General features: G+C 51.6%; 4 protein-coding genes across 7 annotated transcripts; 3 read left to right on the forward strand and 1 right to left on the reverse strand.

The window, feature by feature from the left end:
- The first annotated feature begins 1,688 nt into the window (after positions 1-1,688).
- cdk15 (cyclin-dependent kinase 15) lies at positions 1,689-9,785 on the forward strand. 4 transcript variants are annotated; one of them, XM_078930287.1, is made up of 14 exons: positions 1,689-2,179; positions 3,949-4,089; positions 4,164-4,258; positions 4,583-4,662; positions 4,725-4,819; positions 4,998-5,060; positions 6,047-6,236; positions 6,320-6,440; positions 6,508-6,601; positions 6,913-6,976; positions 7,121-7,169; positions 7,290-7,432; positions 7,548-7,656; positions 9,647-9,785. In XM_078930287.1, coding segments are annotated over exons 1-14 (1,584 nt in total). In that variant the 5' UTR covers positions 1,689-1,840; the 3' UTR covers positions 9,648-9,785. The 4 variants fall into 4 exon arrangements, with proteins under 4 accessions (XP_078786413.1, XP_078786412.1, XP_078786414.1 ...); XM_078930286.1 differs by lacking the exon at positions 9,647-9,785 and having other exon boundaries at positions 7,548-7,799; XM_078930288.1 differs by lacking the exon at positions 9,647-9,785 and having other exon boundaries at positions 6,113-6,236; positions 7,548-7,799.
- Positions 9,786-9,859: 74 nt separating this feature from the next.
- LOC101156794 (frizzled-7-like) lies at positions 9,860-12,336 on the forward strand. Its single transcript, XM_004085228.4, has one exon. The coding sequence runs from the start codon at positions 10,505-10,507 to the stop codon at positions 12,158-12,160; it is 1,656 nt and encodes a 551-aa protein (XP_004085276.1). The 5' UTR covers positions 9,860-10,504; the 3' UTR covers positions 12,161-12,336.
- Positions 12,337-14,356: 2,020 nt separating this feature from the next.
- On the reverse strand, positions 14,357-15,374 carry LOC105358118 (claudin-24-like). Its single transcript, XM_023949490.2, has one exon. The coding sequence runs from the start codon at positions 15,229-15,231 to the stop codon at positions 14,491-14,493; it is 741 nt and encodes a 246-aa protein (XP_023805258.1). The 5' UTR covers positions 15,232-15,374; the 3' UTR covers positions 14,357-14,490.
- A 2,766-nt stretch (positions 15,375-18,140) lies between these two features.
- On the forward strand, positions 18,141-19,268 carry dph3 (diphthamide biosynthesis 3). The gene is made up of 3 exons (XM_023949493.2): positions 18,141-18,308; positions 18,558-18,632; positions 18,803-19,268. The coding sequence occupies exons 1-3, from the start codon at positions 18,201-18,203 to the stop codon at positions 18,869-18,871; spliced, it is 252 nt and encodes an 83-aa protein (XP_023805261.1). The 5' UTR covers positions 18,141-18,200; the 3' UTR covers positions 18,872-19,268.
- The last annotated feature ends 2,728 nt before the right edge of the window (positions 19,269-21,996 follow it).

Raw genomic sequence — 21,996 nt, forward strand, 5'->3', positions numbered from 1 at the left:
TCCATCACAAGTGCCTTTCACTAATGCAGGTGCTAAAGCAAGGTTCTACCTGCAGGTGAACCTCTACCTGCAGGAGAACCTACACGTGCAGTAGAACCTTCACCTGCAGGAGAACATAAGGCCCTAAGACCTGAGACCCTTAGAACATAAGACCCCAAGACCTGAGACCCTTAGAACATAAGACCCTAAGATCTGAGACCCTTAGAACATAAGACCCCAAGACCTGAGACCCTTAGAACATAAGACCCCAAGACCTGAGACCCTTAGAACATGAGACCCTAAGACCTGAGACCCTTAGAACATAAGACCCCAAGACCTGAGACCCTTACAACATAAGACCCTAAGATCTGAGACCCTTAGAACATAAGACCCCAAGACCTGAGACCCTTAGAACATAAGACCCCAAGACCTGAGACCCTTAGAACATAAGACCCTAAGATCTGAGACCCTTAGAACATAAGACCCCAAGACCTGAGACCCTTAGAACATAAGACCCTAAAATCTATGACCCTTAGAACATAAGACCCTAAAATCTATGACCCTTAGAACATAAGACCCTAAGACCTGAGACCCTTACAACATAAGACCCTAAGATCTGAGACCCTTGGAACATAAGACCCCAAGACCTGAGACCCTTAGAACATAAGACCCCAAGACCTGAGACCCTTAGAACATAAGACCCTAAGATCTGAGACCCTTAGAACATAAGACCCTAAGACCTGAGACCCTTAGAACATAAGACCCCAAGACCTGAGACCCTTAGAACATAAGACCCCAAGACCTGAGACCCTTAGAACATAAGACCCCAAGACCTGAGACCCTTACAACATAAGACCCTAAGATCTGAGACCCTTGGAACATAAGACCCCAAGACCTGAGACCCTTAGAACATAAGACCCCAAGACCTGAGACCCTTAGAACATAAGACCCTAAGATCTGAGACCCTTAGAACATAAGACCCCAAGACCTGAGACCCTTAGAACATAAGACCCCAAGACCTGAGACCCTTAGAACATAAGACCCTAAGATCTGAGACCCTTAGAACATAAGACCCCAAGACCTGAGACCCTTAGAACATAAGACCCCAAGACCTGAGACCCTTAGAAATTAAGACCCCAAGACCTGAGACCCTTAGAACATAAGACCCTAAGATCTGAGACCCTTAGAACATAAGACCCCAAGACCTGAGACCCTTAGAACATAAGACCCCAAGACCTGAGACCCTTAGAACATAAGACCCTAAAATCTATGACCCTTAGAACATAAGACCCTAAGACCTGAGACCCTTAGAACATAAGACCCCAAGACCTGAGACCCTTACAACATAAGACCCTAAGATCTGAGACCCTTAGAACATAAGACCCCAAGACCTGAGACCCTTAGAACATAAGACCCCAAGACCTGAGACCCTTAGAACATAAGACCCTAAGATCTGAGACCCTTAGAACATAAGACCCCAAGACCTGAGACCCTTAGAACATAAGACCCCAAGACCTGAGACCCTTAGAACATAAGACCCCAAGACCTGAGACCCTTAGAACATAAGACCCTAAGACCTGAGACTGCTGACAGCTGCATAATCAACAAGTGAAAGCAGAAGATCTCGGTGCAACTGTTACCTGCCAAAGGGCAAGCTGTCACTCAGTCAGGAAGGGTTGCATAGGCCTCGCCTTCCAATGTTACAGAGAAAGGAGGAGGGGCTACAGGAAGGAGGTGGGGCCTCTTTGGTTCATAAAAAGGTCCAAACATCCTGACTGGCTGACTGCAGTGGCAGCTACACGCCACTGGGGGGCAGCAAACATCTCCCAGCACTGAATAGACACTGTTGTTCCGGGGGGTCATGAGACCCTGTCTGCTCCTCCTGAACCACGTGAGTCACATGAACAGGAGAAGAAGAGCAGGCATCACGGAGGAGAACAACATGGAGGAGCTGTCCCGCTCCGTCAGGGAGGCTGGCTGCTGGGTCAGGAGGTGCTTCTGTGGAGAGGAAGAGGAGCATGGAGAAGAGAAAGACAGCAGGAAGGAAGAAGAAGAGGAGGAGGAGGAGGCCTGCTCTGGAAAGAACAGGAGCTGGACCTCCCTGGCTGCTGCTGAGGTATCTCTTCAAGAGTCAGGAGAAACACCCGACCGCTGCAGCGCCTCCCTAAAGGGGGGTCCTCTTTATGTCCCCTTGGTGGAGGTACGTCACCGACCGGTAGAGATGCCGTCAGCACTGAGCCGTTCATGACGCCCAACCACCAGGAGGCGCTGTGTGCAGGAGCCGGTTCCATTTGGTTCTTCGGACTACAACATTGTTTCTAACCTGATGGTTCTTCTACAGCAAAGCTTCTTATCCTGAAGCTGATTCCACCAAATGTTCTGGCTGTTCTCCACAGCAGCTTCAACTTCATATGAGCAGCGCTGTGGAGAACACAGGAACGCTGCGTAGAGACAGAGAGATTCAGGTTCAATTCCTGTAAAACCCACAGAACACCCAAACAATCCTGATGGAGGAAAACGCTTATGAACATTGATGTGAAGCAACAGAAGGTTTAAAAAGACCGGAGACAGAATGTAAGGGAACATGGAAGAACACTGAAAAAGAACAAAGAAGAACATGGAAGAACATGGGAGAACATGGGAGAACATTGAAGAAGAGCTTAGAAGAAAATAGAAGAACATTGAAGAAGAACAAAGAAGAAAATGGAAGAACATTGTAAAACGTAGAAGAGCATGGGAGAACATTGAAGAAGAGCGTAGAAGAAAATGGAAGAACATTGAAGAAGAAAATGGAAGAACATTGAAGAACATAGAAGAACATGGGAGAACATTGAAGAAGAGCGTAGAAGAAAATGGAAGAACATTGAAGAAGAACAAAGAAGAAAATGGAAGAACACTGAAGAACATAGAAGAACATGGGAGAACATTGAAGAAGAGCGTAGAAGAAAATGGAAGAACATTGAAGAAGAATATTGGAGAACATTGAAGAAGAACAGAAGAAAACGGAAGATCATTGAAGAACATTGGAGAAGAACATAGAAGAAAATGGAAGGACATTGAAGAAGAACATTGTAAAACGTAGAAGAGCATGGGAGAACATTGAAGAAGAGCGTAGAAGAAAATGGAAGAACATTGAAGAACATAGAAGAACATGGGAGAACATTGAAGAAGAGCGTAGAAGAAAAAGGAAGAACATTGAAGAACAATATTGGAGAACATTGAAGAAGAACACAAGAAAATGGAAGCACTTTTAAGAAGAACATTGTAAAACATAGAAGAAGAAAACGGAAGAACTTTGAAGAAGAACGTGGCATAACAATGAAAATTAATGCTGTGTTTCCTGATTATGTTTCCTAGGGGTAGCATATAAAGCGTAAACAGGATGGGTCCTAAAACTGAGCCCTGTGGGACTCCGTAGTTGACTCGAGTGCACTGAGAGGAAGGCAGAGAGGCATTTATCATTGTTAATATGGGATCATTAATTAGGGGAAAAGTTTCTTTAAAAAGTCTACTGGGAATTGGGTCTAACAGACACAGTGTTCAGTCACTGGTCCCAGTTGGCTTGAGTCATCGTTTCTATGGTAACCACTCTCGCCAATCAGGAGTGAGCTTGTTGGAAGAGGCCACGCCCCTTCCACTTGAAAGCAACAGGAGACCTGTCAAAGGTTTTCAACGTTGGAGGTGGGGGCCAGGGGGAGGGGGTCACTCAGTCTAGTTCTTCTAAACAGTCAATAGGAAGAACATGGGGGGGGGGGGGGGGGGCAGTGACAGGGAAGAATCATCCAGAAAAAACAGAACAGATTATCAGAGCACCATGGCCGGTTTTCAGTCTCATCACCTGGAAGAACACATCAGGGCGGGGTTATGTGGAAAACCACCCCTCCCTTTGTGCTGCAGTGCTGGTCGTCACATGACGACACCTGTCGTCAGGATTTCCCTTAGTTGTAATTGGCTGACTGTGCTTCTCAGGTGGATTCTGAGACCGGCTCCTCCTCGGTGTCCCGGTCTCACTGGTTCCACACTCTGCAGACCCGACGGCTCAAGGTTCACCGAGGACGCAGCAACAGCGACCCCCTGAGAGGAGCGCCGGGCCCCAATCCCTTCACCTGGGTCAGCTACTGAGTCACAGGGGTGGGCGGGGCCATGACCATGTGACGTGTGACCTAATGTGTACACGTGTTCAGAAACCGGGCCTGGAGTTTGGAGCAGTGCAGTCGTACCTGAGTCTGGAGAAGCTGGGAGAGGGAGCGTTTGCCTCCGTCTACAAGGGCATCAGCAGGTTAGAGCGCCGCACGCTGATGACATCATAAGACTGAGTCACATGACAACCTCCACAAGAACCAGCAGGTTCTGACTGAGCACAGGACCAAGCACTCTTCTCAGGTTTGAACACAGAGTGATACACAAACAGGACTGCAACAATCGCACAACAACAACACAGTAAGGAGACCAAAACCATGTGGGCAGAACAGGGACTAAAGTCTTCCTGTCATCTGACGCTAAAGATAATCTGGATTAAAAGCCTCTTTAGTCCGGTTCTCGTGTTCCACTGCTCTGACGCAGAGTCGACTGAAGTTGAAGAGTTCCTTCTTTTTCTGTCGAGGATCAACGGGCAGCTGGTGGCTCTGAAGGAGATCCGGATGAACACAGAGGAGGTCGTCCCGTTCACCGCCATCAGAGAAGGTAACCAATCACAGCCTGACAGGGTTGACATGGGCGTCCACTGATGCATGCGTGTGCTGCAGCATCCCTGCTCAAACGGCTCAAACACGCCAACATCGTCCTCCTGCACGACATCGTCCACACCAGGGAGACGCTGACCTTCGTCTTTGAATATGTGGTGAGGAAGACCTCCACAGCATGTTCTGTCTGACCAGCAGAGGGAGCTGTTGATGCTTTAGATTGACCTGAACCCCGCAAACACCAGGAAGCTTCAGGCAGAAACAGCTTTCTGTTAACGTTTAATCCGTGAACGCGTCCATCCCATAAACCTCTGCAGTGGTTCTGTCTCGCTGCAGCAGACGGACCTGGCCCAGTACATGACCCAGCATCCAGGAGGGCTGCACTCCCACAACGTACGGGTATGTCCACCTCACAGGAGCTGCAGGCCCCTCCCTTTCTGCTGCAGGCACCTCTAGGGCTGCAGGCTCCTCCCCTTTCTACAGGCCCCTCCCCCTGCTGCAAGCCCCTCCCTTTCTGCTGCAGGCTCTACCTCTGCTGCAGGCTCTTCCCCTACTGCAGGCACCTCTAGTGCTGCAGGCTCCTCCCCTTTCTACAGGCCCCTCCCTTTCTGCTGCAGGCACATCAAGGGCTGCAGGCTCCTCCCCTTTCTACAGGCTCTACCTCTGCTGCAGGCTCCTCCCCTACTGCAGGCACCTCTAGTGCTGCAGGCTCCTCCCCTTTCTACAGGCCCCTCCCCCTGCTGCAGGCTCCTCCCCTACTGCAGGCACCTCTAGGGCTGCAGGCTCCTCCCCTTTCTACAGGCCCCTCCCTTTCTGCTGCAGGCACATCTAGGGCTGCAGGCTCCTCCCCTTTCTACAGGCCCCTCCCCCTGCTGCAAGCCCCTCCCTTTCTGCTGCAGGCTCTACCTCTGCTGCAGGCTCCTCCCCTACTGCAGGCACCTCTAGTGCTGCAGGCTCCTCCCCTTTCTACAGGCCCCTCCCTTTCTGCTGCAGGCACATCTAGGGCTGCAGGCTCCTCCCCTTTCTACATGCCCCTCCCCCTGCTGCAGGCTCCTCCCCTACTGCAGGCACCTCTAGGGCTGCAGACCCCTCCCCTATCTACAGGCTCCTCCCCCTGCTGCAAGCTGCAGGCTCCACCTCTGTTGCAGGCTCCACCTCTGCTGCAGGGTCCTCCCTTTCTGCTTTCTGCTGCAGACTCCTCCCCTCTCTACAGGCTCCTCCCTTTCCTCTGCAGGCTGCTCCTCTGCTGCAGGCTCCTCCCTTTCTGCTGCAGGCTCCTCCTCTACTGCACGCACCTCTAAGGCTGCAGGCTCCTCCCCCTGCTGCAGGCTCCTCCCCTGCTGCAGGCACCTCTAGGGCTACTGGCTCCTCCCTTTCCTCTGCAGGCTCCTCCCCTTTCTTCAGGCCCCTCCCCTGCTGCCGGCTCCTCTAGGGCTTTGTGTTTGTTCCAGATCTTCATGTTCCAGCTGCTGCGCGGTCTCTGCTACATCCACAGCCGCAGGATCCTTCACAGAGATCTGAAACCGCAGAACCTGCTCATCAGCTACCTGGGGGAACTGAAACTGGCCGACTTTGGTGAGGAACGCCCCCTGCAGGCTGTTGTGAGCCGCTTCACAGTCGGAGCAGGAACATGAACCTTTCTCCGGGTTCTGGTTCAGGTCTTGCCAGGTCCAAGTCCATTCCCAGTCACTCTTTCTCCTCTGAGGTGGTGACCCTGTGGTACCGCCCCCCCGACGTGCTGCTGGGCTCCACCGATTACTCCGTGGCTCTGGACATGTGGTCAGTGCGCCTCCTGCTGAGCGCCCGTTGCCGCTGGGCTCATTTAAGTTTACCGTGCTTCCATCAGGGGGGCGGGGTGCATCCTCATCGAGATGCTGCAGGGGGCGCCGGCGTTCCCGGGGGGGCCAGACGAGCTGGAGCAGCTGAAAAAGATCTTTTCGGTCAGTGAATCTGTGGTTCTGTAAATGCACCCAATTCCTGTGAGCGTTAAAGATTGTGTTATTTGTGTATTTAATTGATCCTGTGTGTGAAATGTTGCATTATTGTGTGTAACATTTGTGTTAATGTTTATGACATTTGTTTTGGTGTGTGTGTTTGTGTGTTCTATGGTGTTTGATAAACTTTGTGTTTGTAGTGGTTGTGTTAGCATGTGCCAAGTTGGTTTTGTGTGATTGGTTGTTGTGTTTAAGTGTGTGTTGTGGGTCATGTTGTGTGTTCCAGTGAGTTAAAAGTTCCCCTCCTTTGTTCTCAGGTTCTGGGCGTTCCATCCCAGATCAGCTGGCCTGAACTCCGCCTGCTGTCCAGCGACAGTCCAGGTGAGTGTACCTGTCTGCTCCTCCTCCCTGCATCTGTGGAAGAAGTTTGTGGTGTTTTTGTGCGGTTTGTGTTCAGGTGTAATGCTGAGGGTTTAACATGTTTGCAGATGATCTAATGTTCTCATGTCTCTTTTTTTCCCCCAGACCATTTTGTTCCCTGTGAACCCAAACATTTCAGAACCATTTGGACCCGGTAAGCTCAGCTTTTTAGAGGAACCTCACTTCCTGCTCATCCAAGCCAGTAGCAGCAGCTAGCATGCTAACAGCTGGCGTGTAGACCTGCTGGTTCTAGGCCTCCTCTGTCTGTGATCAGGCTGGAGCAGCTGCCGCCAAAAACTGAAGACCTGGCCCAGGAGATACTGAAGGTGGTACCAGCCGAGCGGATCTGTGCCCAGGAGGCCCTGCATCACCCGTACTTCAGCACGCTTCCTCCCGCTGTCATGCACCTGAGAGACAGTAAGAGCGCCACCTACCTGCAGAAAATGCAGCACTGGTCATTGTGCTGTTCTCACTGCAGGTTCTAGTGACCCGTCTCACAGAGCCGGGTTTAAAGTGGGTCCCTGTTTTTCAGCCGTCTCCATCTTCAGAGTTCCTGGAGTTTATCTGGAGACAGAGTTCAGCGATATCTTCCACCCCAGAAGAAAGGCCAACTCCTCCATGCTGACCGCCAACAAATATTGGTAAAGAAAGGTCCAGTCAGAGACCGCCAGCAGCGCCTGACAGACAAGCAGAGGGGAGAAAATATGACGGACTGCTGCCATACATCTGAACTATGAACCATAAAGACGGTCCGTCAATAAAAAAATGTTTGTTTTGGTTAAAATAGCACAGGAGGCGGAGCTCCGACCTGTTGGGTTCTAACTGAGGACACTGAGAACCTCCAATGCTTTCTGTCTCGTGATTCAAGAACCCAATTTGGTAGAACCAGAACCAGCAGATTAATCCTCACATCCATAGACAGTAATAGCAGTCAAATGTCCGGTTGAAAGACCGGTGGGGGGGGGTCTACAGGAGGGGGGGTGGATGCAAAGATGACGCAAAACCAGCAAACATCTGCATACTGCCCTCCCCACGGCAGATACAGGTGTAAGATGGACAGACGGACGGACGGACGGACGGACAGATGGATGGACAGACGGATGAAGGGATGGATGGATGGATGGGTGGATGTGGGTGGATAGATGGATGGATGGGCGGATGGATGGATGGATGGGTGGATGGATGGATGGACGGATGAATGGATGGATGGATGGATGGATGGATGGATGTGGATGGATGTGGGTGGATAGATGGATGGACTAATGGATGGATGGATGGACTAATGGATGGATGGATGGATGGATGGGCGGATGGATGGATGGATGGATGGATGGATGGATGTGGGTGGATGTGGGTGGATGTGGGTGGATAGATGGATGGACTAATGGATGGATGTGGGTGGACTAATGGATGGATGGATGGATGGATGGGCGGATGGATGGATGGATGGATGTGGGTGGATGTGGGTGGATAGATGGATGGACTAATGGATGGATGGATGGATGGATGGGCGGATGGATGGATGGATGTGGATGGATGTGGGTGGATGTGGGTGGATAGATGGATGGACTAATGGATGGATGGATGGATGGATGGGCGGATGGATGAATGGATGGATGTGGGTGGATGTGGGTGGATAGATGGATGGACTAATGGATGGATGGATGGATGGATGATGGATGGACTAATGGATGGATGGATGGACTAATGGATGGATGGATGGACTAATGGATGGATGGATGGATGGATGGGCGGATGGATGGATGGATGGATGGATGGATGTGGATGGATGTGGGTGGATAGATGGATGGACTAATGGATGGATGGATGGATGGATGGGCGGATGGATGGATGGATGGATGAATGGATGGATGTGGGTGGATGTGGGTGGATAGATGGATGGACTAATGGATGGATGGATGGATGGATGGATGGGCGGATGGATGGATGAATGGATGTGGATGGATGTGGGTGGATGTGGGTGGATAGATGGATGGACTAATGGATGGATGGATGGATGGATGGATGGATGGATGTGGGTGGATGTGGGTGGATAGATGGATGGATGGGCGGATGGATGGATGGATGGATGGATGGGTGGATGGATGGATGGACGGATGAATGGATGGATGGATGGATGGATGGATGTGGATGGATGTGGGTGGATGTGGGTGGATGGATGGACTAATGGATGGATGGATGGATGGATGGATGGATGGATGGATGGGCGGATGGATGGATGGATGTGGATGGATGTGGGTGGATAGATGGATGGACTAATGGATGGATGGATGGATGGGCGTACTGATGGACGGACGGACAAAGGGCTCCGTTGAAGGTCCATTGACCTCAGATGGTGGACCTAGAACAGTGTCTGAGTTCTACTGGTTCTTTGCAGACGTTCCGTCTGAGCGCTGGTTTGGTTGGTCGTTGCTGAAGCGTTTCTTCCTCTCTGGGGTTTCCAAGTTTCTCCTAAACTGGTGTTTGTGGAGAAACTCTGCAAACTTTTCCAGTCTTCACATTTGACGATGTTTTGTCACAAAGGACATGAATTAGCATAGCCGCACGAAAACAAGTTGGAGGCTTTTGTTGTGCTCATGTTGTGCATGAATATTTAATCCTCATTTTCAGATTCTTCTGAGTGACAGGTCACATCAAAGGACGCTGTCTGATTGATGGCAGAGATCAAAGACAGACAGAACTTTGCTGCATACTTAACTGTTATCTGCTGGTTTGATCATGAAATCAACATGTTCTGAAGACGGCCCGACTCCTTTTGATGGTTCAAGTCTGTCGTTTACATTATCTTTGAGTGGCTCTTTCTCCAAACCGCCATCAGTCTGATCAGAACCACCAGAACCAGGTGTGGTTCCTTTCAGTTTGGTAGAATGTTGAGAATCCTGATGGTCTTTGAACAATCAAATCTGAAAGGAGAACTGAGGGCAGGTCTGCATCAGTCCACCCCCCCATGGACAGTCCAGCCCCTCCCATCAGCGACTGAATCTACACAGAACCAGCAGCCACCAGTGGAAGACTGCGCAGAATCAGAGGTTCTAGAGGTCCAGCCTGAGATGATGTGATGCTGAGAAAACACGGACCTGGACAGAACCAGGATCTTATTTTCCAGTTCTAGTGACAGAACAGAACCTCTGAGGAAGCATTCTTTCTGGATCCTCCATATGATCCAGTCAGAACCAGAGCCACGCTCCATGCAGGGTTCAGATCTGGTTCTGGGAGCAGTGCCCAGAGACTCGCCTCATGTAAAACGCCCCGCCTGTTTCAACCAATCAATGGCTGTGCTCTCACCGTGTGATAGGCGGATGCTGGGGGGGTGCTGCCCCACCCTCATCCTCCACACACTAAATAGGCCCGTCACCCCCACACAGCCCGTCAGACTCGCAGCAGGTCAGTGTGAACGAGTCCAAATCCAGTCTGATCCAGATCCTGAAAAGCCTCTCTGACCCGTCAGGACCTTCTGCCGCGGCTGTGATGACACCTTGCTGGTTCTGGATAACCACCTTGGTTCTGGGATGGTTCTACCCATCCGCCATCGGCCAGCACGACCGCAGTTTTTCGGTTCCAGACCACGGTCTCTGCCAGTCCATCTCTGTCCCGCTCTGCGCGGACCTCGCCTACAATCAGACCATCATGCCCAACCTGCTGGGTCACTTCAGCCAGGAGGATGCTGGGATGGAGGTGCACCAGTTCTTCCCCCTGGTTCAGGTCCAGTGCTCGGCGGACCTGCGGTTCTTCCTGTGCTCCACGTATGTCCCGGTGTGCACGGTTCTGGCAGAGGCCATCCCCCCCTGCAGGTCTCTGTGTGAGAGGTCCCGGCAGGGCTGCGAGCCGCTCATGAACAGGTTCGGGTTCCAGTGGCCCACAAAGCTCGGCTGCCAGAACTTCCCGGCTTACGGCACGGGGCAGATCTGTGTGGGGCAGAACTCCAGCGACAGTTCTGATCCGAACCTGGAGCTTGAGACCAGAAAAACCAGCCCAGCATTCTCCTGCCCTCTGCAGCTCCAGGTGTCCCCCCACCTCCACTACTCCTTCCTGGGGGTGAAGGACTGCAGCGCCCCCTGCGACCCCTCCAGACCCCACGGACTGATGTACTTCACGGAGGAGGAGTTACGGTTCAGCCGCCTGTGGGTGGGAACCTGGGCGGTCCTGTGCTGCTGCAGCACCCTGTTCACCGTCCTGACCTTCCTGCGGGACCCCAGGCGGTTCCGGTACCCGGAGAGGCCGGTCGTCTTCATGTCCGCCTGCTGCTTCATGGTGGCAGCCGTCCACGCCGCCGGCTCTCTGCTGCAGGACAGAGTGGCGTGCTTGGACCAGGACAGGGGGTACAAGGTGGTGGTCCAGGGCACCCAGGTGGAGCTGTGCACGCTCCTCTTCAGCGTCCTCTATTTCTTTGGCATGGCCGGCTCCCTGTGGTGGGTGGTACTGTCCCTGACCTGGTTCCTGTCTGCTGGGATGAAGTGGGGCCATGAAGCCATGGAGGGGCTCTCGCTGTACTTCCACCTGGCGGCCTGGGCCGTGCCGGCAGCGCAGACCTTCATCGTCCTGGTGACCGGGCAGGTGGACGGGGACCTGCTGACCGGTCTCTGCTCAGTAGGAGTGTACAGTCTGGATGCGCTGCGGGGTTTCATCCTGGTCCCGCTGTCCGTCCACCTGGCGGTCAGCGCCGGCCTCCTGCTGGGCGGCTTCGTGTCGCTGCTGCGCGTTCGCCTCATCCTGAAGGTCAACGGGAACCGCACAGAGAAGCTGGAGAGGCTGATGGCGCGCCTGGGCCTGTTCAGTGTGCTGCACGCCGTGCCGGCGGCGGCCGTCGTGTGCTGCCACGTCTACGAGCTTCGGATGCGGCCGCACTGGGAGACCGCGTGGCGCGTGAAGACCTGCGCCTACTTTGACGTCCCGTGTCCAACAGAAAACACCCGGAACGTCACACCGGACCTCAGCGTGTTCCTGATAAAGGAGTCCATGACCATGATTGGAGGCGTCACGTCGGGGGTTTGGATCTGGTCCTGGAAGACCCTGCAGTCCTGGAGCTGCTGCTCTCAAAGACCAAGCACACGAGGATCCAAGTCCAACGGTTCTGGTAAACCACTGAGGTTCTGCTGCAATAAAGAGCCGTTTGAACTGGAATGATGTGGTTCCAGGAAAGAACAGACATTCTAATTTGAGGTTTTTATTTATTCATCAAGGTGGGTTAAAAGCAGCCGTTCATGTTTGTATTTGGACCTTTGAAATCACAGATTCTGCTGAGTCGGCACCAGACAAAAATGTGTTTCTGTTTCTAAGAAAAATAAAAACGGATCAGAACATGTGGTGTTTGGTTTTCCTGCTCAGTTAGTAAAAATCTAACTCCTGGTTTGGGAACGCATGAAGATCCCAGGGGCCTGTTTCAGAAAGGAGGTTCAACCAACTCTGAGGTTGAACTTGAACTCTGAGTTGGTCAATCGGGAGATTAACAACTCTGAGTTTTCTGTTTCAGAGAAGCTGATCCGAGTTAGATCAATCAACTCTGAGTGGACTGATTCGGAGGTAAGCGTGCGCACCGCGACTATAAGAAGCCATTATCAATGGAGCGCAGATATCACGAGTCACCATGGCAACCGTGAAAAAAAGAGGTCTGCGTATTTTTCTCCAGCTGAACTTGACGTGCTGCTGCAGAGTTACAGTGAATATGAGCACATATTCCAGAAGAAAAGCAACACCGCTGCATCTGCAAAACAGAGACAGTTAGCGTGGAAAACATAGCTGCTCAAGTTAATGCGTAGGTTTGCTTTTAAATCATTGCTATAAAATATTGGCTGTAATAACTTTTTAAATAGCGTAAGGTGTGAAATAAAAAATGGTGATATTTAGGAGTACTTTTGAAGTGTTATTCCTGGTTTAATAGCATGAAATGCTGCATAGTGTACAGAACCAATCTGGGGGGAAATGCATTTAACGTCGGTAATGTTTAGAGGACTTTTCTGTTAACCTTCCCCTCTTGCAAACGTTGGTCATTTTAATATTAATACATGCAATTGTGTTTTTCAAAGTGAACTTTTTCGGGGTTCACTTCCCGTTGGAAACCCTCAACCTCCAGAGCGGATTAAGAATGACTCCAAAACAGTTATTCTGGGAATGACACCTTCTCTTTATTTAACTAAGTGCTCCGTCCTCCGAACACACAATATATACCACGCACACACCTTCGCTCCGTGCTCACCCCCCCCCCCATCTGCACCTGCACTCGCCCCTCCCCTTCTCTCTCGTGGATCGCACCCCGCTCAGCACACACACACTGCAACACTACCCTTGTATTGATCAAGTGGTATAGGTTTATATGGGATTAAGAAAGTAAGCAGTGCTAGCAAATTGTGTTTCCAAAAAGTAATTGTTACATTAATCTAATTCAATGTCCCTGATTTCATTTTCATGTAGATGCAATCCTGCAGGAATTAAAAGAACATGGCAGCAGCTAAAAGTGAAAAAAAAATCGAGTCTTCTCAAAATCCTCCACGACGTAAATGTAATTTTCTATGAATTAATGCAGCCTCCTCGTCTATTGGGTCCTCCAAAAAAGAACAAGCCATTCTTGTCACTTAGACCGTCTCTGTGTGACGGAAATGTGGGCAATGAAGGTTAAAGCGAAAAATACCGCTTCGTCTTTAAAAAGGGGAGGGGACCGGCAGAAACCTTGAGTTTAGAGAATAAAACCTGCTCCCGACCAGGTTAGGTTCACAGCGTAAGTAACCATGGACACTGACTCCGAGTATAAGTTACCTCTCTTTCAGAAACGGGTTTGACTTACTCTGCTTTCTCTGGTTTAACAAACCTCCCATTCTGAAACGGAAAACCCAGGGTTTCCCTGATTTCAGGGTTAACGCACTCAGAGTTTACACTTAACCTCCTTTCTGAAACAGGCCCCAGAAGTTAAAGCATAACCCAAGCTAGGAACGTGTGCAAACGGACCATAGACCGTCTGGTTCTGTTGAGTCTCTAAGGACCAGCACATCCTGGAGAACCATGAAGGAGGCTCCAGGATGTCAGTCCCAGGACGGGTTCTGTGGTCTCACTAAAGCACCTTCAGCAGCAGCAAATAACTCTGACCGTCACTCCATTATCAGCTGTTTGTCAAATGAGAGAACATTCTTAGAACTCAAACCACACGTGGTCCAAACACACGGATTCTGACTGCAGGAGCAGAGCGTCCAGCACCAGACCTGGAGGAACCAGAACCCCCCTTTGGTTTTGGACGAGAACGACCGTGATGCCATGAAACCAAACTCGGACCTTCAGTCCACAGCTCAGCACCAGCATCTCCGTTTTCTCAGAAAACTGCAGGTAGAGTCCGACCCGTCCAGATGTTCATCAGAACAGTCCGGTCCGGATCGTACTGTTCCTCTACATCCGAAACACAGAACCACCAAAGACCTGGAAGCTTCAGAATCAATTTCCAGGTTTGAGTCCAATCCAAAACACTTATGTCAGACATACTCTGTTCTGGTTCTGGCCCGGCGGTGGGCTCCCTGCAGCTGGACCAGCGGGATTCGGACAGGAAAGTTCTGGTTCTGTGTGTCCAGGTCCAGACAGGAAGTCAGCAGCAGTCCTCCCGCCCCCAGGTGCAGCACTCCAGCCGTCCAGCCCCAGAAGAGGGCATCTCCAAACTCCCAGCGAGGAGCCACGTCCGGTACCGACCCATCAAAGAACCGAACCACTGCCTGGTGGGCAATGTAGGACACTGGGACCAGAACCAGCAATCCAGAAACCACACAAAGAGCGCCCCCTGCTGCTTTCAGGGTCCTCTTGCAGCTCCTCTCTTGCAGGCGACGCCAGCATCCGTTGACCAGGTCCAGACCCGGGATGGCGAGCAGCAAGCCCATCATCCCAAAGCCCAGCGAGCCGCACACCAGGACCCGGGCCAGCCTGATGTCGGGGGGCAGGCCCAGCAAGTTGTTGTAAGGCCGGCACTCCCGCAGGCCCGGATCCTGCAGAACGCAGGTCCCCCACAGACCCAGCTGGAAGGTCTCTGCCGGCAGAAGATCTGTGGACAAGCTGAGCCAGGACGGAACCAGGGCGGTGGCGAGAGAGCAGAGCCAGGCCGCCAGCGCCACCAGAACCCCCAGCTGCTCCAGGACCTGCCAGACCTGATCCATGACTGTGAGGCTCTGACTTCCTGTCATTGAGACTGTGTGAGCGGGGTGGGGGGGGGGGTGTTCTCTTTGCATAGGAACAGAGCCTCACAGTCTGGAAGCCACTGCTGCCCCCCCCCAGAGCCGTCAGCTGACAACAACAGCTGTCTGTGAGGCGGAACGCATGTTTGACTTCCTACGGCGTCACGCTGCCCCGTGTCACCCTGTTCCCCCAGGAAACAGCTGATGCTCTGAGACAAAACTGCCCCCAGCAGCTCACAACTGCCCCCAGCAGCACACAACTGCCCCCAGCAGCACACAAATGCCCCCAGCAGCTAACAGCTGCCCCGAGACTTCCTCTGTTGATCCAGAACCAGCATCAGTCCAGAGTCCAGTAGGAATTCAGTCCAAACACTAACAACTACATAAACCCACTCTGAGACTAATCCGTTATGGATCCATTTCTGTCTGAAAACGGATCCATTTGTTCGGTTAGAATCCAGAAACAGGAACCTCCGTCTGTGGATGAAGGTCAGGAAGGCTTCAGTCAGGAGGAAACGTCGGTTTAAATCTCACGGCTTCCCCTGAAGTTCTGCCCTGATCCTAATACCCCTCCAGAGATGCCCCCCCATAGCCAGACTCCTGTAGACCTGGATGGAGCTGAAGAACCGGGTTCAGCCTCATTTAAGGCCAGATGAGCAAAGTTCAGAATGACTCTAATGGAATTATTAATAAAGAAAAGTCGTCATGAAGCAGAACCAGCAGGTGGATCCACCATTATGGTTCATGTTGACTTATGGTTCACCTGACAGACGTGTTTTCTGTGTCTACAATGTGAAAGTACTGATTCAGAATCTGCTACAATGTTTTAGTATTTGTAAAAATCACAGCAAGTCATCAGGAGTCTGGGCTTCACTAGACCCCCCCTTCATCCAGCTGTTTGTAAAAACTTTATTTATTCTGACACATCTGTCATGACAGACATTAAAGAATGTAGTAAAAATCACTTTTTATGTGTGACTCCTTTCTGAAGTATTTGAACAAACATAAATAATAATTATGTTGAGAATTCCTGCCTTCCTCATAAAGAAGCGGCTCAACTTTAATTAAATGTTAACGTCACAACAGAAGAGAAAAAGTTTGGACTATTTAACCCTTGTGTGGTGTTCATATTGTTGTTACTCAGCCAGTGTTCGTGGGTCTGTTGGACCCGTTGCTTGTTGTGGTTTTTAATGCCTCACAATCAAACACTTTGATGTTAAAATACTCGACAGATGTTTACCTCATCCAATTACAATCAGTATATTTGGTTAATATTTGCCCTTTAGCTTTGTTAGATCACATTCATAACTCATTATTTAAAACGTGATAAAGAAAATCAATTAAAAGCAAGATATGAGTGGAAACAAATTTTCAAGTGAAGCAATGGTTTTCAAAACTACTGCCTTTATTTATTTGAACACAGAAACTGAACCCATTCAGGTGCACAACACAAGCTGAACACATAGAGTAAACCTATTAGTCTAGACAACACATCAGCCCCATTGAACACATGGCCTCCTAGCCACTAGCCTGTACAACACATGGTCCTGCTGCTGACAGCCTGGTCCTGTGGCTGGGTGCTGATGCTCAATCTAAATGGCAAATGGTAAATGGCGTATACTTATATAGCACCTTTCTTCCAACAAGGACAAAGCACTTTACAGTCACACACACATTCACTCACACATTCAGACACTGATGGCGGCTCCGCTGCCAAACACAGGGGCCCGCCTACCACCAGAGGCAAGGTGGGGATCAGTGTCTTGCCCAAGGACTCATGGGCGTGCAAGGCGGGAATTGAACCTGCAATCTTACAATCATGGGTTGACCGCCCTACCGCTGCACCACGGCCGCCCCAATCTAATCATCTTCTTCAGAGTCACTGTCAGACTCTGAATTTTCAGAAATGTGATCCTCTAATTCTGAAACCTCCTCTTCTGAATCGTCTCCCTCTACATCATCATCAAAAACGTCTCTCTTCTAAAATCAATTCCATCTGCGCAGAAAGCCTTTTGGCCATTTTGATCAGTTGTGATAAGAAACCACACTGGCAAAGCTATGTTTAACGTGTCCCGCCTCCAATTTGTAGCAGATAAAGAGCGAGATATTAAAGATTCCCGCAAGAAAGTCGAATGGTCAAATGTGCGGGAGAACGAGAGCAAACAGAGTTGATTCTTGAATTATTCTAACAATGTTGTAACCTTGTGCAGGAACCGCAGGTGCAGAAACAGAACTCACATTTACAGTGAATCTTTCTCTCTCTGCCTCTCTCTCTCTCTCTTTCTCACTGGTCACACACACACACACACACACACCCACACACCCACACACACACAGCAGGCCCAGACAGGTGGAGGACAGAGTGTAGGTACATAAAACATAAATTTCCACACTTCTATTAGCCCCGGGTCCAGTGGACCCGAACATCTTATATGTAATAGAAATGTGTTGGGGGGGTATACGGTGTGTGGTCATTAAAAATATCTGTTCTTCACAGAAAATGAGCCAAGGCCAGTGAGTTTGAGTCTGAAAAATTAATTAATTGTATCATTTTTCTTTTGATAAAAAATGAAAACGGGTCCCACAGACCCGAACACCACATAAGGGTTAAATAAATACATTTCTATGTCCAACGGTAAGGGTCAAACATTCTAGCTCCTTTTGGTTTTAGTGATTCATCCTTAAATTATCTGGAGCCTTTTATTCCAGCACAGATATGAGAAATTCTGGAGATTTATTTTAATTTTAGAAGAACTTCTAACAGAACTTAAACAAAAAAAGACTAAATAAGGCAGAACTTTCCTAATAAACAGATGAAAAGCTGCAGAAAAACAAATGAAGTTTAAACATAAAGAGTTTACAATTAAACTTACGGACTCCGTTCATTATTTTCAGCTCCTTTACACCTGAAATCTGAACATTTAGGACTGAACGTTAATCACAACAAACACGTCACGGGCCGTATTCACGGGGCGCTCGTCGGTGACGTCATCAGGAAGCGCCGGCCCGGAGCCGTCAGAAAAATGTCCGCGTTCCACGATGAAGTGGAGCTCGAGGACTTCGAGTACGACGAGGACACGTGCGCGTACTACTTCCCGTGTCCGTGCGGGGACCGCTTCGTCATCACGGAGGTGAGCTGGGCGCGAGGAAGATGAGGGCATAGAAGGGCTGGGTCCTGACGGAGGGCTGCTGACGTCATGAACATGTGCACGCGCTCCTGCTGTTCCATGTGGTCAGACGGAGGGGATTCGAACACTTAAAGAAGTCCCTTTGAAACGATGTTACCGTCACTTTAGGGGAACATTCCACCTTAAATCCCTTAGAGCTGCTTTTCCTGCTGTGACGTCACTGAAGACCTGAACCTGATTTTGGCATTTTAGGAGGATCTGGAGAACGGAGAGGAGGTGGCCACGTGTCCCAGCTGCTCACTCATCATCAAAGTCATCTATGACAAGGTAACCCCGCCCCCAGGGGAGGGAGGGGGGGGGGGGTCCAGAGTGGGAAGGGGGTCCACAGAGGGGAAGAGGTCCACAGTGGGGGGAGGGGTGGGGATCCACAGAGGGGGGGGGGGGGGGGGTCCACAGAGGAACGTTCAGGATCCAGACTAAAGTTGTTTGTGTTACAGGAGGCCTTCATGTCTGGAGAAACCATCCAGGCGCCGCTGGAGCCCAAACTGGAGCGGGCCCAGTCCTAAGGGGCGGAGCTTTTAACCAAGGCTGACTTAGACACACCTGGAGGGAACGCTTCCACTGAACCAGCAGCCAGGGTTCTGCAGACCGGTTCTCATGAGGAGCATGCGGTCTGACGCTGAAGATGACCCCACAACGCCGCCATGACAGACGCCGCGCACCTGAACACGAAGGGGGATGAGCGTGCTCAGAAGGTGTAAAGTCATGTGACCTCACACCTCTGAAGATCAGAAGACTGAACTGCAGAGGAGCCAGATCTCCAGGATCTGCTTCGCCCTCTGGTGGTGAACTGATGAAACTGCATGAAGAAAAACGTGACTGAAAAATTAAATAAGTTAAGAAATTTTTTATTGATCCCACATTGGGGAAATTCAATTAAATAAAGAGTTTGTAATCCTGCCAGTCCACGGCTGGTCAATCCTGGTGCTGAAGGCCCACGCCCGGGTCCTGAAGGCCCACGCCCCGGTCCTGAAGGCCCACGCCCCGGTCCTGAAGGCCCACGCCCGGGTCCTGAAGGACCACGCCCGGGTCCTGAAGGACCACTGAAGGCCCACGCCCGGGTCCTGAAGGCCCACGCCCGGGTCCTGAAGGCCCACGCCCGGGTCCTGAAGGCCCACGCCCGGGTCCTGAAGGCCCACGTCCGGGTCCTGAAGGCCCACGCCCGGGTCCTGAAGGCCCACGCCCCCGTCCTGAAGGCCCACGCCCGGGTCCTGAAGGCCCACGCCCCGGTCCTGAAGGCCCACGCCCGGGTCCTGAAGGCCCACGCCCCGGTCCTGAAGGCCCACGCCCGGGTCCTGAAGGCCCGGGTCCTGAAGGCCCACGCCCCCGTCCTGAAGGCCCACGCCCGGGTCCTGAAGGCCCACGCCCCGGTCCTGAAGGCCCACGCCCGGGTCCTGAAGGCCCACGCCCCGGTCCTGAAGGCCCACGCCCGGGTCCTGAAGGCCCACGCCCGGGTCCTGAAGGCCCACGCCCCGGTCCTGAAGGCCCACGTCCCGGTCCTGAAGGCCCACGCCCGGGTCCTGAAGGCCCACGCTCGGGTCCTGAAGGCCCACGCTCGGGTCCTGAAGGCCCACGCCCCGGTCCTGAAGGCCCACGCTCGGGTCCTGAAGGCCCACGCCCGGGTCCTGAAGGCCCACGCCCGGGTCCTGAAGGCCCACGCCCGGGTCCTGAAGGCCCACGCCCCGATCCTGAAGGCCCACGCCCCGGTCCTGAAGGCCCACGCCCCGGTCCTGAAGGCCCACGCCCGGGTCCTGAAGGCCCACGCCCGGGTCCTGAAGGCCCACGCCCGGGTCCTGAAGGCCCACGCTCGGGTCCTGAAGGCCCACGCCCGGGTCCTGAAGGCCCACGCCCCGATCCTGAAGGCCCACGCCCCGGTCCTGAAGGCCCACGCCCCGGTCCTGAAGGCCCACGCCCGGGTCCTGAAGGCCCACGCTCGGGTCCTGAAGGCCCACGCCCCGGTCCTGAAGGCCCACGCCCCGGTCCTGAAGGCCCACGCTCGGGTCCTGAAGGCCCACGCCCCGTCCTTAAGGCCCACGCCCGGGTCCTGAAGGCCCACGCCCCGTCCTTAAGGCCCACGCCCGGGTCCTGAAGGCCCACGCCCTGCTTGTGATTGTTTCTCCCTCAGCAGCTTGCTGCTGATTGGCTGAAACACCAGAATGAGGTGGTCAGCATCAAGCAGTCCAGGATGAACTGGAACAGGTTTGTGGTTCTTCAGGACTTCAGGGTTGGAGAGTCCTGCTTCAGGCAGCAGCAGACAAACATCTGCAGCCTCTACTCTCTGGATTCAGGAACCCAGAAGAACCCTGCAGACCTCCAGAACCTTCAGCCAATGAGAACGCTGGAAATGGAACAGCTGGTCTTTACTGAGCGTTTCACACCGAAGCGTCTGAGGAACGACCGCTGCACCAAAGTCTGATCTTTGGAGAGGCTGCTGGTTTCTTTGGACCAAAAGAGGAACTCAGTCAGGGTTCTGGTTCTTCCAGGTTCTGCCTGCTGTCCATATGGAGAGGAGCTGAAAGCTTTTTTACATCCAGAACAGAAAAAACGAAGTCCTGATGAAATGTTCTGTTGTTCTACTGATTCAACAATAACGTTCTCCCAAACCTTTATTAGGATCTGTCTGCAGACAGGCTCCTCCTCTTCATCACCTTCACTGTTTTCTTTAAGGTTCTACCTTCTTAACCAGCAGCAGTTCCACCAAACATTTCAGAATAAAAGCATCCGTTTGATTAATCAACTCTGGAACCAAACATGAAGAAAAACAGCTTTAAGAACCCTCTAATGTTTGGATGGAGATACAAGAACAGACGTTCTCATGTGGCGTTCACTGCCCTCCTCTGGAAAGGTTGGTCTGCAGACACGTTTCATTTTAGAACAAAGACTCGGACGTTCTTGTACATTTAAACTGATAGAACATCAGAGAACTTTGATCAGACGTTCTGCATCCTTAGAAACGTTTGGGACACCGGTTCCATAAAGAGAATCAGCAGACTCACCGTCCCTCCTTCAGACCAGACCAACCTCCACCTGCAGACATCAGTCTGTTTGCTAAACTCACTGCAGGTGGAAGCAAAGGGGCGGAGACTAATTCCAAGGTGAGTTCAGGAGCTGCAGGGGATTTTCTTCCAGCAGATGACGGATAAGAATTTGTTTATCAATGTAGTGTTTTTCTTGGAAAGAACCACCAGGTTCTTCACGGTGGAGGTCAGAACCTTCAAAAACAGAGAAAACCAGAAAGAAATCACAAAAAGCTGAAATAAAAAGACCTTCAATGTGTTAATGAGTCTTTGAGGTCAGTGGAGGACATGAACGTGACAGAAAGATGACCAGAACCGGAGGAGCAGAACAGCTGGGTGTCCATGAACCGGCACATCAGCGGTTCTAGGGGGAGCGTGTGCCGCCGGTTCCTCAGGTCATTTCTGACTCTTAAGCTTTTCAGTGGAACGATTGAAAGTGATCAAAAACATCAAACGCTCCAACATCCAGATCCTGATGGATCAGAGGAATCAGATTTTACTTTGAAATGTTCTCCTTTGATACTGGGTTCTGTTTGGCAGCGGTTCTAATGTTCAGGGCTGCTGCCACTGGGGGGCGCTCCAACACAAACCATTTCAGCCAGAACCACAGACAG

Source organism: Oryzias latipes, chromosome 2 (genome assembly GCF_053564925.1).
Source record: "Oryzias latipes strain Hd-rR chromosome 2, Olatipes_Hd-rR_3.1".
Taxonomy (NCBI): domain Eukaryota; kingdom Metazoa; phylum Chordata; class Actinopteri; order Beloniformes; family Adrianichthyidae; genus Oryzias; species Oryzias latipes.